The sequence below is a fragment of the Megalops cyprinoides genome, chromosome 3, assembly GCF_013368585.1.
Source record: "Megalops cyprinoides isolate fMegCyp1 chromosome 3, fMegCyp1.pri, whole genome shotgun sequence".
Classification (NCBI taxonomy): Eukaryota; Metazoa; Chordata; class Actinopteri; order Elopiformes; family Megalopidae; genus Megalops; species Megalops cyprinoides.
Genome location: NC_050585.1, coordinates 20,312,305 through 20,327,842, shown reverse-complemented (window position 1 = coordinate 20,327,842; position 15,538 = coordinate 20,312,305). Strand labels below are relative to the sequence as shown.

General features: G+C 41.5%; 1 protein-coding gene across 1 annotated transcript; it reads right to left on the bottom strand.

Annotated features, from left to right (window-relative positions):
• Positions 1–335: 335 nt before the first annotated feature.
• On the bottom strand, positions 336–12,765 carry LOC118775380 (RING finger protein 44-like). Its single transcript, XM_036525279.1, has 11 exons — positions 12,435–12,765; positions 9,611–9,801; positions 8,781–9,000; positions 6,934–7,053; positions 6,179–6,352; positions 4,585–4,737; positions 3,592–3,707; positions 2,400–2,487; positions 2,049–2,170; positions 1,638–1,737; positions 336–522 (listed from the first exon to the last, which is right to left on the bottom strand). The coding sequence occupies exons 2-11, from the start codon at positions 9,715–9,717 to the stop codon at positions 460–462; spliced, it is 1,263 nt and encodes a 420-aa protein (XP_036381172.1). The 5' UTR covers positions 9,718–9,801; positions 12,435–12,765; the 3' UTR covers positions 336–459.
• Positions 12,766–15,538: the final 2,773 nt, after the last annotated feature.

Below are 15,538 nucleotides of genomic sequence, written 5' to 3'. Positions count from 1 at the left end.
CCCCACACATACACACACAAAAACATTCTCCCTCCTCTTCTTGGTGCAGTGCTAGTAAAGATTCTAGCATCAAACTGAAAAACTGCTCGCTCCCAAACGCTAACATATTTCACATGTTAAATCTTTGGAGTATCGGAAAGACAACAGCATCAGAACGAAACAAAACAAACACACACAAAAACAAAGGAAATCCACACACAACAGAACTTTAGAACTCGATGGCTATGTGGTTATACCTAGGCAGTAGCTTCCATCACACTCACGATGCACAGCCGAGGTAAAGGAGGGCCCCAAACACGATACTAGAGTGCTTATTGTTCAAGAAAAAGGCGGGTGGGAGGGGGTGGGGAGTGGTGGCAGGGGGTCACAGCGGTGCAGACTACAGGTGTACCCTGTCTCCACATGGAACAAACCCCATTTGTTTTGCTGCTTCTCCATTGGACGAACCATGACCCAGTTTCACTCCACGTCCCGATGGGCCTCTGACGCATCAGCTCGACAGATCGGGCAAGTGCGATTGGTCTAAAAGACACAAGCGAATGTGAAAGGCTTGATATGAAGTTTATAGGGCTGACCAAAGCAATACGAGGAAACCCAAGTGAAGTACTTGCAATGTCATCAGCAGCCAATTAAATCATGGATTAAATGAAAACTAACTGCCAGACTAGTTATACTTAGACGTTAATCCAATTGTAAAACATTTTCCTGGAATTGCAATTATTCAGAGCTTGAAGCAATTTTTTTAATCTATTTGCTTAGCAAATGGATAACATCCTTATCTAGAATATTCTACCATGATATAATTATAGGTAACCTGTTTGGTATTTAATGTTCACTTATTATTCTGTTCACTAACTATCATGTAGTCTGTAGCTAGTGAGTTGATGTTGTGCTTATATACACTGCAAAAAATAGCCCTTCAAAAATAAGAAATAAAATAATTAATACAAGGTGTTTTTTGCTAGTAATAAGTGAAAAAATCTGCCAATGGATCTAGTGGAAATACACTTGTTAAGATTTCTTGAAAGAGATCTTAAAACTAGGTGGAAAAAAACTAATTTTGATCCATTTTTAACTGGTATTAGGAAGTGTTTTTGTGTCATGCAGTTTAAAAACCTTCTGACTTGTCAAAAAGGCTTGCTTAATTTGATATACCACTCAAAGTAAGATGTTTTCATGACAGTTTCACCAAACAAGATATTCAAGATGCACCGTCTAAAAATAAGTCCTTGTAGCTCAAGGAAATTTTGCTTGTTTGGTGACTGTGTCTTATATTAAGTGTAAAGAGATATTTTGACTTGAAAAGAGACAAATATGCTTGGTGAGATTTGGATTTTTTGCAATGTACAGTTTTTTAGGTGGCTGTCTTACATTCAATATGTGATGCATAACTAGTGTGAATTTGTCTAGATAGTAAGTAATGGGTCACCAAAGACAATGCTATCTAATAGCTAAGTATAACAACAGCTATCTTACCACATTTTTATTTCATGTTTATGATCAAGCCAATGTAAAGAGCACATTATATACACTAGCTAGCTATCATCAGTGTTATTTGCTGCTAGCGCAAGCAAACATCAAGCAAGATCCTAACTTACACCAAATAACAGATTGCAGCTTAACAAAAAGGCTCGTACCTTTAACCATTTGTCGACACACTTTGCGTGAAACTCATGGTTACAGGGTAACACTCGAAGTAGCTGCCTAGACTCAAAGTCACTGAAGCACACAACACACCTAAGAAAAACAATATGTTAAGAGAGTAAATACAGAGAAAATTGTTATATTTTTACTGTTCAACCTTACATGTTTAAAAACATGTCATTTCTTTGAGTCTACATAATCATCTGTTAAAACATCTTCATGAGTATCAACTGGAATGCTCTTGTGTCTGAGTGTCTGTTCTGATAGGCTGAATTAATCAGAAGCTTCTCTCAAGGTTTGTTCTGCCTAACCAGAGGGTTCTTAGAGGGTTTGTTCCGATTTATTAAATTAGCCAGATGGTTCATACAGGGTTTATTTTGATTGGTTGAACTGGAAGATCTTACAGGGTTTGTTCTGACTGGTGGCTCTCTGGGTTGAACCTGTAGGACGGAAGCTGCTCTATATCAGCTTTGGTCAGCCCACGAGGTTTGGCCTCCCCCAGCCTCTCAGCAAGGTTCAGCAATGCCTGAAAAAAATGTGTACATGTTACCTCACCCTAACAGAGAACACAGCAAAATGAGGAGAGATGAACCTCTGAATGTTTTTACTACAACGTACAGAAGAATACTTTTTATGTCATTATTATTTGCTTAGCAGATGCCTTTATCAACAGCTAGTTATACAGTTTACGAATCATTCATTTATACAGCTGATGGCTGTTCAGTGACTCCGTGCTCTATGATTGGCTGTCTCACCTCGTAGTTCTCCATTTCCACATCATCCACATCCAGGTCCAGGCTGATGGCAGGACCCACTGCAGTCTGAGGCACAGGAAGCATGGAGCTGCACCCAAAGAGACAGAGAGTGGCTCTGAGTGTAAATCAACACCAGGGTGCTGCCTCCCAACAACATCCCCTACACATTTACAGGAATGTTAAAGCATGAGAAGCGCAGTCCTTCCACACTACAAGTCCCATGGTGCACCACAGGAGAATGACGGTCAATTGGAGGATAGGCACATCTCTCATTGACATCATCTGTGAAACTCACAGCTGTCCCAACCTGTGTTGCCAGACAGTGCAAACAAGTGGAGCGATGAGTGAGGGCCAATGCAACCCAACCTATCACAAAGAAATGAAGCCAATCATGTTCTGTTGTTGTGGGCTCTCACTCACTGTTAGTTAAAGACAAAGCCTAGACTCAAACTTGCAATGGTTTGGGCAATATGGCTCAGTCTGCACACTGAACAAGGACCTTAAACCAACGATTTCTGACTTACAGATCAGCGTCAGTGTCGAACTTTGTCATAGATACATTTACATGGAAAAAAAAGAAACTTCTGTGTTGCAAAGCATGGCTCTACCTCTGGTGCAAAGTTTCTGAAGCTCTGAGAATTATCAGAACCAGAACTTCTATCAGAAACATGGAAACCTAGGTTGTACCAGCATTCAATGTGTTTAGACCTTCTTCAGGTAGAATTAACTGGCCAAATCACCTTGTACACACCCGAGCATAGGAACAAGCCAAGTCACCATGTTCTGATTTTTCTGAGTGGCTTAAAAGTGATAATTATCTTTTCACCAGATTTAAAGTAAATAAAGTTGCTCTTTTTTACTGTTTTCAATATTTACTTCTGAGCACCTGTCATTTATTTCCAATGCCCTGTTTATTCTGACAGGCATGCTTATGCCATCAAGTGAGGTGGTGTGATTTATACACATAAACAACTTGTGTCCTTTGTTTACAGAGAACCATTAAAGAGGCATCCTCATACAACTACTGATTACTACTTACGCAGCACTAATTCCACAAGACCACACTCTCTCAGATACCAGTACTTTAGGTTATTTTGAATCAAATCTCCACATCTTTGGCCATCCATCTGCGCTCCACTTTGGTACAAACAGGCGGAACATTCGATTTAACTTCTGATGAGGTCGTACTTACAGGAAGTAGGGCAGGAAGCTAGGGTAGTAAGCGGGAGGGGGAGGGGGTGGGGGCGGAGGGTGCTGTAGTCGGTATCTCTGCCCACTGACACGACGTGGAAGCATATGTGGATATGGCTAGAGAGAGAGAGAGAGAGAGAGAGAGAGAATGCCATTACAGCCATGAAGTCATACGCATTCACAAACTACATCCATATTATGTGCCATGATTATATACAGAGTAACTCCCATATTTCAGATATAAATTATACTTTTAAACATGGGCTCAGATATAACCTAGTAAGGACTGGTATATAGGATATCTGAAGAGCTCTGGTGGCCAAATTGGGAATCTGCCACTGTTTAGGGAGGTAAAATAATAGGAATTTGGTGTCAGGAATAGATTGAGGGTGATGCTGTCAGTGGTGACACTACAGTTGGAGCCCCTGTTGATCCTTTAAGGTGAACAACTGCTCCACAAGAAGAGGACCTGGACAGTTTACTGTGTAAATCAACCTGCTACAAACCCCACTGAATGTGCACTGTTTACCAAGCATATCAATCAGCTGGGAGAGAGCCAGTGTAATCAAGAGTGTTTGTTTACGCACAGACTTGACAGAAGTTGACTTTGATTTTCACAAGGAGGTTTGCAGTCAACAGAACATGCAGTGCTCCTTGGCCCTAAAAATGGTCCTTTGACCTCGGAGGCACGTTTTGATATTTCAACTCCCTAAATACATTTAACATCTGGACATTCTGAGTGTCCATACCTCATGCTTTCTGTGACCATTACAGCACTTTTTACATGTATAGACAATTGCCTATACTTTATATTCAGACTCTGTATTGATCATATTTGGAGATGACATGATGATATTTACTGTACAGCCAACAGAACAACAGGCAACAGGCAACAGAAATGTTTGTTGGGTATCACACATCTTGCACATTTCAGGGCTTATCATTTTAGGAGGTGGAATATTGTGAAAATACATAATCAAAAGTGTAAACTCACCACTCCAAAGGGCAGTTCCTGGTGTAGAGGATCATGGGATAGGTACGGGAGGGGGACAGATGGAGGCAGTGCTGGTGGGTGATGGGCAGGGGGGTAGGAGAATCCCCCTACATGGTGCTGGTCCCCTCTCAACTCCGCCTCATTACCTAACCTCTGTGGGGGTGGGAAGAGAAACCTCAGAAGAGCAATTTGCAGTTACTCACACACATTGTACAAAAATATGTTTACACTTACACATTAGATTTCGCCTGCCCAAATTCCAGTTCATTGTTCCTTGTTAAATTGGCTGAAATCTTCCACCTCAACTGTTGTTGGGGTGAATGTTCTACCACAAAATGCCTGCCGTGCCTCACTCAGTGCTACGCTTCGGGGGTGGCTGAGGTGAGTCTTTCATCTCCTCAGTGGAAAACACTTTAAGAGCCGTTAAAAGCACAATAAGAAAGCAACCCATTATTATTATGGCATTTATTATTCATTATAATCATGATTGTGATTATTGTTATTATCTGTCTAGTACTTCATCCTCCATCCTCTAACCTTGTTATTGTTCAAATTTTTACCGCACTCCTCATGAGCTTGAGGCGTATATCTAACCTTTAAACCGATCTTTTCTCTCAACCTGTTTTTGTTTGTTTTGCTTTATTAGCAATCGAGCAATCAATTAGCGAAATAATCCATAGCAGCCTGAGCTTAATTCCCTTCCACTGAAGTGCATCTTGTGGTAGGCTTTTTTTCCTTTATATGACAACACCGAGCAGCATTTTCATGTATCTGCAAATTATTCCACCATGTGCGTAGGTTTACTCTTCATTTTCTCTGCCTGTGAAGCAGGGACTGTTGACAGTGTAAACATCAGTTCATCTGTGCACACTCCACACAGTTTAAACGGAAAAGCTCTGATTTTCTGAGCCTTGTTTTGTGCTTCCCCTTAAACCTGTGTTGTGCAATTATGGGTTATTTTGGCTTTTTAAGTTAATTATTGTCTTCACTATGATTAATTTGATGTTCCTAAATTGAACTCTTAAACGTCTCATCACTTAAACACTACAATGTGATGTGGAGAATAAGAATGTGTCTAGATGAGACACAATTAAGAGAAAGGAAATTGCCTGCCAATGGGTGAGGAGTATTCAGCCAATCAGCACATTACTCGAGCGTAAAAACGGTAATAAGTAATAACGGTAATAAGTAAAAACGGTATAAGAGCCAAAACCAGTTCAGAGGCAAAACTTCTGCGTCTGATTTAAGCTCACATGTTGCCACTAATGACTAGGATGTGCACAGAATTGCATACGTGTTATGTGTGTGTGGTATGTATGTAACACATGTGGAGATTTCTACCTTCTGTAAGCAGGTGTGTAAATAACTGTGTGTCTGAATCTTCAAGCTTGTGTTCATACATGTAGTAACAACAACGACAGTCACAATAATAATAATAATAATAATCATAACTCTATCATTACTATTATTATTATTTCCCTTTACTGATCCTCATTTTCCCATCAGCTGAACTGGATCTCAGAGGAAGCCTGGGCAGTAGGTGGGAGGGGTACCAGAGCCCTGTGAGTCCCATCAAAGGGAAGAAGGTCCTCACCATTCGGGGGTGCTGGGTCTGCAGGGGGACGAACTGGCCCAGCGGGGCAAGGTGCGGCTGCTGGTGGGGGGGCACGGGCGGAGGCGGGTGCAGTATGAAATGCTCCCCGGTGATCAGAGGCTGAAAGGCCTGATAAGAAAGCGGAAAGTGCTGCATTGTACACGCCTGAATCAGCTGGAAAACAGAGAGAGAGAGAGAGAGAGAGAGAGAGAGAGAAAAACACCGTCAGCAGGACAGCGTTTTAATCACAGTCACCACTCAGAAACATTATCACACCTCTGCGCACTGGGACCTGTGAGCTAACTCATGATTTCAAATACACACACACAAACACATACATACACATTCACATCAAATGGAAATGTGAGGCCTGATACCTACAGCTACATCCCAGGGCTCTTCTTAGGGACTGTCACTTAGTAAAGAAGAAGGGTACAAATGATTACCATGAGAACACAAAATGATGGGATGGGATGGGACAGGATGACGGGAGGAATGGAGCTCACTGGGGCTTATGGATTTGACTATGAACGGAATCAACCTTAATTCATCTTTTCACAAGCAAATTCTGTGACGGCCTAAAAATGACATATCTGACATGTGGACTTCAGTGAATTTCTATTACAAAGCTAATCTAAAACTGGGCTAACCTTTCAGTACTAAAATGTTGTTCCACATGGACCTTTAACTGACATTACAAATCTTACTTTTCAAACTCACAGGAAGCGGAGGACAGCAAAGCAGACAGTGCTTACCGAGCATGCTGGGAGCTGCTGAGTGTTGCATCCTGGGATAGGCTGGGCAGCATGGAGAGGAAAACCATGGGTCGTCACCGTGGTGACCGTGTACGAAATTGGGACAGGTCCCTGGTGAATCTGCAGGGGAGAAATACACACATGAGGAGGCAGTTTAGGATTTCTCTTAGCTCTTTTCATGGATGTCATTATGGATCAGGCTCAGTTCTACAGGAGGGTTCGCCTGAACGTTCACCTGCCCTTACAACGCACTTCAGTCATGACAACAATTTCTGACTTACCATGCTTCTCATGAAAATTTGGCCTGAGAATGGTGAGATGAAGAAGCTTTCAACCCATATCCCCAGCAGAATACTAAATTATATTACATTACATTATTGTCATTTAGCAGATGCTCTCATCCAGAGCAACATACAGAGGTTACAGTTTTTGCATATTATTCATTTACACAGCTAGATGTTTACTGAGACAACTGTGGGTTAAGTACCTTGCCCAAGAGTACAGTAGCAGTGACCTAGCTGGGAATCAAACCACCAACCTTTCAGTTATGGGCCCAGTTCCTTAAAACTATGCTATACTGAACAAAGGCAGCTCCCGTTCGTCACTGGCTAATGACACGGCTGGGACTGAACCCAGGCAATAAAGCTCGTATAGAGCTCAAAGTGAATGCCCCAAACACTGAGCTACTTGGACACCTCACAGTAAGTGACTTAAATCGCACACACACTATTATTGTAATTTTCAGTAGTCCTCAGTACTCACTATGCAAAAAAACTGTTTTTCATCAATTTTAGAGGTAATACTGTTCTGTGCCAAAACTGCCAGCTCTGAATTTTCAGCAGACATCCCATCTGTACATGCAACAAATGCCAAGCACTTGTTGTAGATAAACACCCAGAATTAGACAGTTTATTTTATTATTTTTTTAGGAAAAAAACAAGACTTTGTAATAACTGTTCACTCTCTCCAGTAAACCTCTAGCTTGTAATTGAAAACTGCATCATCCCATCTCCAGCTGTAGAACAAAATCCTGATTTATTCTTTAGTGTTGGGTTTAGTTTCTTAGTCGGTTACTAAAGGGCACATTTTGCCTCTAAATTCCAAACCATACAAAAAGTCTAAGAATAAGCCCTGAAGCAGACCCGAGCAGATGACTTCACTTAGAGCACTGAGTGACATATCTATATATACACTGGAGTCCAGATACTTCTACTTATCTAGAAATCTATTAAAAACAAACTGTCATTACAAATTCTGTACCGAGAGCTTTACACTTAGGATTGTTTGTACTTACCACTATTAAAGCCATATGCTTAAACCAAAAAGAAAACACAAGAAGTTGACTTCAGCTCATTGGAGCGGCACTGGAATGCTACCATTCCCTCCATGGGCTACTCATACCCAGCACTGTCACAGTATAACAGTAGCAGGAATTAGCTTTGTAACCAGTAGGCTGCAAGTTCAAATCCCTGTTGAAAACTGCAGCAGAACCTTGGTATATAAAACTTGTGTTCCCTCAGTTCCTCTTGTCAAGCTGTGTGATGCTGTATAAAAAGGAAAACTCTAGCTGCACCCAAAGGCATTATTTTCCAAATGAGAGCCCTGCGTTAAAATGCACAGCATTGCCTGTTCGCTTTGGTGCAGTGAAGCCAGGTATCATGTCCTCCTACTGTTCTTCAATGTCACCAGACAGATACACCAGCCAATCAAATCTTGCGCAAAATTAAACTGGTGGAAGGGTGACGGGACACACCAATAACGTAAAGACATCCCTCTGGGCTTTACCATCCCCTATGCGTTAGCCAAAAATCTCACAGCCTGAGAAAATGAAGGCGTGAAAGACGTGCCTGCTCGTGGAGGTCCACCATGACGGGGTTCTGCTGAGGCGGGTGTGCCACAGGGTGCAGCATTCGTGGAGGAGCGCTGATGTGGCCGTACGGTCGCGACTCATCTAATATCTGCTGCTGTTGCTGGGACAGGAGAGGGTGGTGGAAGTTTTCGTCCTGGTGTGGGCCGCTGAGTGGGAGGGGTCTGTCTCGACGCTCCCACTGGTGTCTCACGGGAGGACTTGGGGGGGTGGAGGGGAGAGAGATATAAAACCCTGCAGCATGACACTGAACCCCATCCCATGGAAACAAATGTAATTAATTTGTGTTCACTGTATTCATAACTGATAAACAGGTACCTCTACACTTACTTATTTTCCATCTTTTTAACCCTGACTTGGAACTCAGAAGGTGAGCATTAAGTTTTGCCACTATACCTCCCACATCTGTGCAGAAGGTGCTGCGGTGATGATTCACTGTACACTGTACACTGTTACTACATCTACTTATTCTAGTCAAATAACTGCAAAGTAAAAACTCTACAGCCCAGAAATCACCCCGGTCCTAATGGGCCAATTCATTATATCTTTCCAAACCAATCATGTATTCAAGGCATTACTTTACATTTTGACAAATTGCACCCAATTAGACAATTATTTCACTTGTTCTCCATCACAGCACATGGCAGGTCAATTCAGACAAATTCAAAATTCAAATAAAACCAAAAATGTAGGGCATTGCTGGCAGTTCTTTATTGTCCCCTTGTCCTTAATCTGACCTCAAGAATGCAGAATGCAGACTTTGAAGGGGTGCGGTTTTGGCAGGGGGGTGAGGGTGTTTCTGGCACTTACCTTCTCCTGAGGTGCAGTGGAGGAGTGCAGGGCTCCCCTGGGAACCTTCTCTGAGTGAAGGGGGCTGTTGGTGGCCGCCTATTCACCGCGATTTCCCATGGTCGCATTGGTGATGCTGTGGGGGCGATGTCGCACTCAGGAGTGGGGGGTGGGGGGTGATCGGCACGCTGCAGACTCGGATTGTCTTCGCTCTGGACGGGAAAGGGTTAAGCGGTGTGGCATAGAGGTAAGGAGTAAGGCTCAAAACCCACAGACTGGCAGTCTGAATCCCAAATGGGCTGCTGCTGTTGTAGCCTCGGGCCAGTTACTTAACCCAACATGCATCAGTAAAATACACTGCAGGGCAGCATGTAAAAAGTGTAAGCTATGTAAGTCACTCCTGATAAGAGTGTCTACTAAGCAAAATGTAATGCAATGAAAAGCAATCCCAGAAATGAAAAACCCTCCTGTCAGGTCACGATACTGTGCAATACTGGGCCAAAAGGAGAACACATTCTGGAGCGCAGCTGTCCAGCTACCTTTTCATGGGGGCCAGATTTTTAAAAACTTTTTTCCATTTCCTATTGATCAAACAATATGCAAGTAGGTTGCGTACAAGGTTGTGTTTTTCTGTACAGACAATGCAGACATGTTTTTCCAATATGCAAAGCTATTACTTCTCATGTTCAAAGCACAACATCACCTTTACCTTCTATTTATATGTCAAGCCATTAATAATCACCACTGTAGTGTAGTAGTAAAGGGCAGGGGCCGTATCCCAATGGATGCCAGTTCGATTCCGCTCTGGGGCACTGCTGTTGTGCCCTTGACCAAGGTACTTAATCCAGATTTGTCTTATCAAATTTCCACCTATGTAAATACATAACTTGTAAGATGTGTAAGCTATACAAGATGCTTTAGATAAGATCATATCCTAAGCAATTAATAACACATAAGTGCTTATTAAGTCAATGACACAACACTGAAAAACAGAAGACGCACCCTAGGTTCCATTTTACCTCAACCATTATGTGCAGCACTTCATCATGACTTGTGCTTTCCAGAAAAATTATCTGAATCCACATACTTTATGGACCAGTTGTTCAAATGCTACCAAAACCCCCACAAAATTTTGGTTTAAGCCCCTATTGGCCACCCACCCCCACTCCAGCCCTACACACATACACACCCTCCCCTGCAATGGGAACTTTTTAAGAAATGGAACTAAAATGGTGGACCATCTAAAATTATAAATAAAATCATGTTCACAATGCCAAAAAGCTGTTTAAAAATCAAGAAAAAAACTTTGGTATCTACAAATTTTGAATTTTGGGCAAACAGTTTGGATGTTTGATGGTGACTATGGTAAGGTTAAAGAACTACATACTGTTCACTAAACATACTGACCTTATGGATTGCAAAGGCACCTGAAAAAGGGGCAAATAAGCACCATGGTTTTAGAGATGAGGGGTAGTGAGCCAATAACAAAGGTGTTACTGTGGAACTCAATTTTTGCCATAATGTTAAAATGTTAATATATATTCATACAATAGCATGTAGAACAAATCGCTAATCTTGGCAAATCAAAGATATTACTTAAATATTCGCAATTATATTTTTCAAAAGTAACATAACGTATGTATACGCTCCACAAACCTCTAAGGCCTCAGGACACACCAATACATTCTAATGTAACTTCCTGTTTAGTAATAACACCATCTTAATGTTGACTTTATTCAAATTTCTGGTTCAGTTTGAAACGTCCGCAATTGCAACGTTGTACTACTGTGTAGTAAAACTGTCTGCGACTGACCATGACCTATATGCTTCATCGTAATAAATTGTCTGATGATTTTCATGATGATGAAGTAACATTGTTGAATAATTTGTTGACACCAAATTCTGATACAAAAGAAAAATACGAAAATACGAACGGTTACACTTGTTACCCTAACGTACTGAATCAAGCTTAGAGAGTGGGTATAGATAAGTCACTATTTTCCCTGCAGCTTGTTTGGCATGTATTACACAACAGGTCAATCAAAACAGACATGGATAAGATATCCTGTGAACAATTAACTAGCCAATTAATTGTATTAAACTATATAGAGACTGCATGATTTATTATGCAATACGGTTAACAACCCCGACGATTCGTTAATAACTATAATATATGATGTAAAACAAATAAAATCAATAATCAGTTCCAATACGCGTTTATGTTCGAACAAAACCATTTTATGTGATTATCGCCAGTTGGCGAGCTTGCTGGCTGGCTCCACTTTTTAATGGTAACTACTTTGACTATGATGTCAGCGGTGAGAAAAATCATCCAATACGGCACTGTACTGTAACACCGCGCAGGTCTCTGAATTCTAATCATTTATCATCTCGCTGTTTGATATGTAAATTATAACCATTCCAGGCCTCTCTACCAACGTGCACCATTGCAGAGCAAAAAAAAAAAAAAACACTGCAATATTGCAGACAGGGACGTTGCTAGCAAGATGTGGAGAGCAGAAACAATGCACATTCGAAGGAATAATTGTTACAACTTTCTATTACACATGACAAAATAAATTCGGAATGGGGGTGGGTCCTCGTACGTTCACCGAAGGACAAGGCGAGTGAGAGAATATAAACATTACAGCATAGAAAACAAGGAGGGGCTCTAGCTGGTTAGCTTGCTACTGTGGCTAGCTAGCTGGAGAAAAGCTGCGGGCATTCCCCACAATATTACAGCGAGCTAGCTAGCTAGCTAACTAGCATGCAAACAGGCACTGGTACCCCGGAAGAAAACCAACAAATTGAAAACATTACAAAAATGTGATTAAAAAACAGTTACCTGATTGTCAGTTTGAAAGCATTTTATTCCTTGATCTCTCCCATAATAATCCCCTCACGTCTCTTTCATATTTTCAGTGTATCGCTACTATCTTCTGCGGTTCCTGAAAATGGAACGTTCGTCGGGTTTCACCACGTCTATGGAGAGGTACACACCCAGTCATCGATTTCCCAAACAACTGATTTTTAAAAACTTTATGGCTGATTAATTCCAATTAAATAAATGTAATGACCCTCGAAGGACGCGTTACAATCGCAAATTATGATGCACAATCGGACTCGGTGTTGTTATCGGAGGCTGTTTTGACGTTCACCCCCCTGCTCACGGCAAGTCAAAGAACTCACTGTCTGACAGGACATGATTACCGTAATGACCATAGTACTGCGATTTCATACAATTACGCCAATGTCATGTTTCGCTCACCGATAACAGGTTAATTTAGGTCAGTTAATTACCCATTGTGTAATTAAAAAAAGAGATTTAAGCAAACGGGGCCTCCTTTATCATCTAGCCATAATTCACTTTAATCTCCACTCTATACATTTATACATTGCCAGGTTCGCATTACCTATGCCTCTTGAGAAGTCATGTCAAAAACATGGTAACCGTTGCTTATCCAAAACTTGGAGCCACATAGCTATAAACCAGCAGTCTTTTGATCGTATTTACCAATTGGTCGTGTTAAAATCTTTGCTACTAGGGAGATGTAGTCTACAATAATACAGGTATACTGACATTATCAAAACCATGATAACTAGAAAACTAAACACACAGCAGAAGAAATTAGAATATAAAGTAAAAATGTCTTCCCAACCATTTGTAGTCAGAGAAGAGAGTGGTTCCAGCTTCAATGTGAAGTATTTTGCTAAACAGGATTTAAAAAGCTTCCCATTATATGAGATCATCTTATTTTAGTTTTCATGTGTAAGATTCCCCATGACCAGAGTGCGAAAACCACAAGTTTTGTCAAATTCACTGTGGATTTTATAGGTTTTTTCTTTCTTTTATTTTTTACAATAGTCATACACATTCACATATCATAAAAAAACAAATAACAAAAAAGCTGCATCTGTATAAAGAGACCACAATTAAAAATACTAGAGACACAGTTCATAGATAATCATACGAAATATTTATACACTCAGTTCATCAAGTCAAAAATGTAACTACTATTAGTCTATAGTACGCTGCATTTAGCTGGATTAAGGCTTTTAATTATCTTACATGTATGCAAATGTAACCTAGCAAATACTATACTAAGATACACGGTTTGTGCAAATATACAGATCCTTACACAATGTGGATTGACTCATAGATGGCACAGAATACAATGTGAACCATCTAGATAATTTACAGATTGTTCAGTGTGTATAAAATGGTCCTTTAATGACATTGGTATATTTATGGCATGTGTTAATTTTGTTTTATAGGGGTTGATTCAATGTATTTATAATAAGTGAAGGAATATTTTTAATGGACAGTCTACAGAAACAATTTTATTGGGATAGATGCTATGAGACAAGAAGCTGAAGGGGCAAGTTTATGTGTGGACCCCTGAGGACACTGACACAGCCTTCAGGGAGTTCCTGCCCTGCATGGATGTGATGTAAAACACCACGTCTACTTGGCACCACCAGGGCAGGGGCCTGAGATTCCACCCCTAAAGAAGGGTCACCCAGTGGCGTATTTTGGACAATGCCCATCGCCCCCTTCCTAAGAAAAAAGTAGAAGTAGGACGACAGGACAAAACTGCATCCAGCCAGTGAGAAGGCAGAAGTCTGGTGCAGGTACAATGAGGTAAAGAGAAAGCGCTTAGAGGTATTACCCTCTTTTTTGTGGCCCTTGTTATATGATATGCCTATTTTTAGAACGGTTCCTCACTGGCTACAAACGTGCTGAGAACATGAAAGGGAGAGATGCCTATCCATGTCATCAGCGACATGGTCTAACAGAAGAAGCAAAAGCAGAAGAGGACCAGCATCCTAAGGGATTCAGTGTGGATGAAGGCACTTTAAGCTACACAGCCGTGGTATCTGCACCAATTTAGAAGGAAGGTCCTGAGTAAAGGTACCACAGTAGGTTTTTATGTAACCAAAGGGGATTCATTGCTGGAGCTCAGAGGGTGGCCTCTATGCCATTGCCATGTCCTGCCCCCTTAAAGAAGTTGAATCTTTGGAGCAATTTGATTGGCTTATGTGTTTCCTGTGCCATTTGAAGCATGGCAAGAGGGATCAAAATGGACTTGACACCTACTTCCAACATGCCAAAGCCAAGCAAGGAGGTCAGCTTTAAAGTAGTGATCAGTCTGCATTTTAACATAGGCCTTCCAGTACGAACCAAGGACTTCTGGTGCATGCAAATATTTGAAAGGTGTGCACGAAACCAGGGCTTTCACAGGGGAGTCATGGCAGGTGCCAGGTGCAGTGGTTCAGCAAAGGTGGAATGGGGTCAGGTTTGGACATGGGCAGCCGTAGTGGTGTGGGGAGGGAATAAGGAGTTAATGTTTTCAATGACAATGGTGCAGCCAGACCCAGTAAATTTGGCTTTTGTATACTCAAGGGCAACAGCATAAACAGAGGATGAAAGCATCACACAGGACTGTGGTTAACTCAGATGGCCAGGAAGAGCACTGTGTTCAGGAGTGTACCAACACAGGGTGATAAACAACAGTTCCTAGGGATAGAAAACATGTAGACATGGATGTCAGTGGTGATGAAAAGACATCATATGTGTACCTTTTTCATGATTTTTGTAAATGGTGAGGTTTGGAGAAGTTAGGATCAGAAAAATGGGAGCAAAACTGAACACCAGCCACCAACTCAGGGATCCAGGAGGGCAGCAGGCACTGTGCCTCAAAGCTGTGGACGAGAAATGCACCAAACAGTAGACAAATAACTGGGAAACCTGTCAGAGAGCCTGAGGCACAGAATGGGGAGAAAAACCTCCAGGCTGAGTTGTCTGTTGCAGCATAGGGGTAAAAGTCCAGTCTCTTGTGTGCTGCTCGGGACTCTAGAAGAGATTCATAGGGAATTTAAGTGAGGGCAGATTGGAGGATGATGGGCATAGAACAGAAGATAGATTGGCAGTGGGGTACAGGTGTTGAA

Coding starts and splice junctions, on each gene's coding strand:
- LOC118775380 (XM_036525279.1), bottom strand. CDS start 9,717: ATGCGACCATGGGAAATCGCGGTGAATAGGCGGCCACCAACAGCCCCC. Junction 6,353..6,933: donor AGCAGCTCCCAGCATGCTCG/GTAAGCACTGTC, acceptor TCTGTTTTCCAG/CTGATTCAGGCGTGTACAAT. Junction 3,708..4,584: donor AGGAACTGCCCTTTGGAGTG/GTGAGTTTACAC, acceptor CTCTCTCTCTAG/CCATATCCACATATGCTTCC.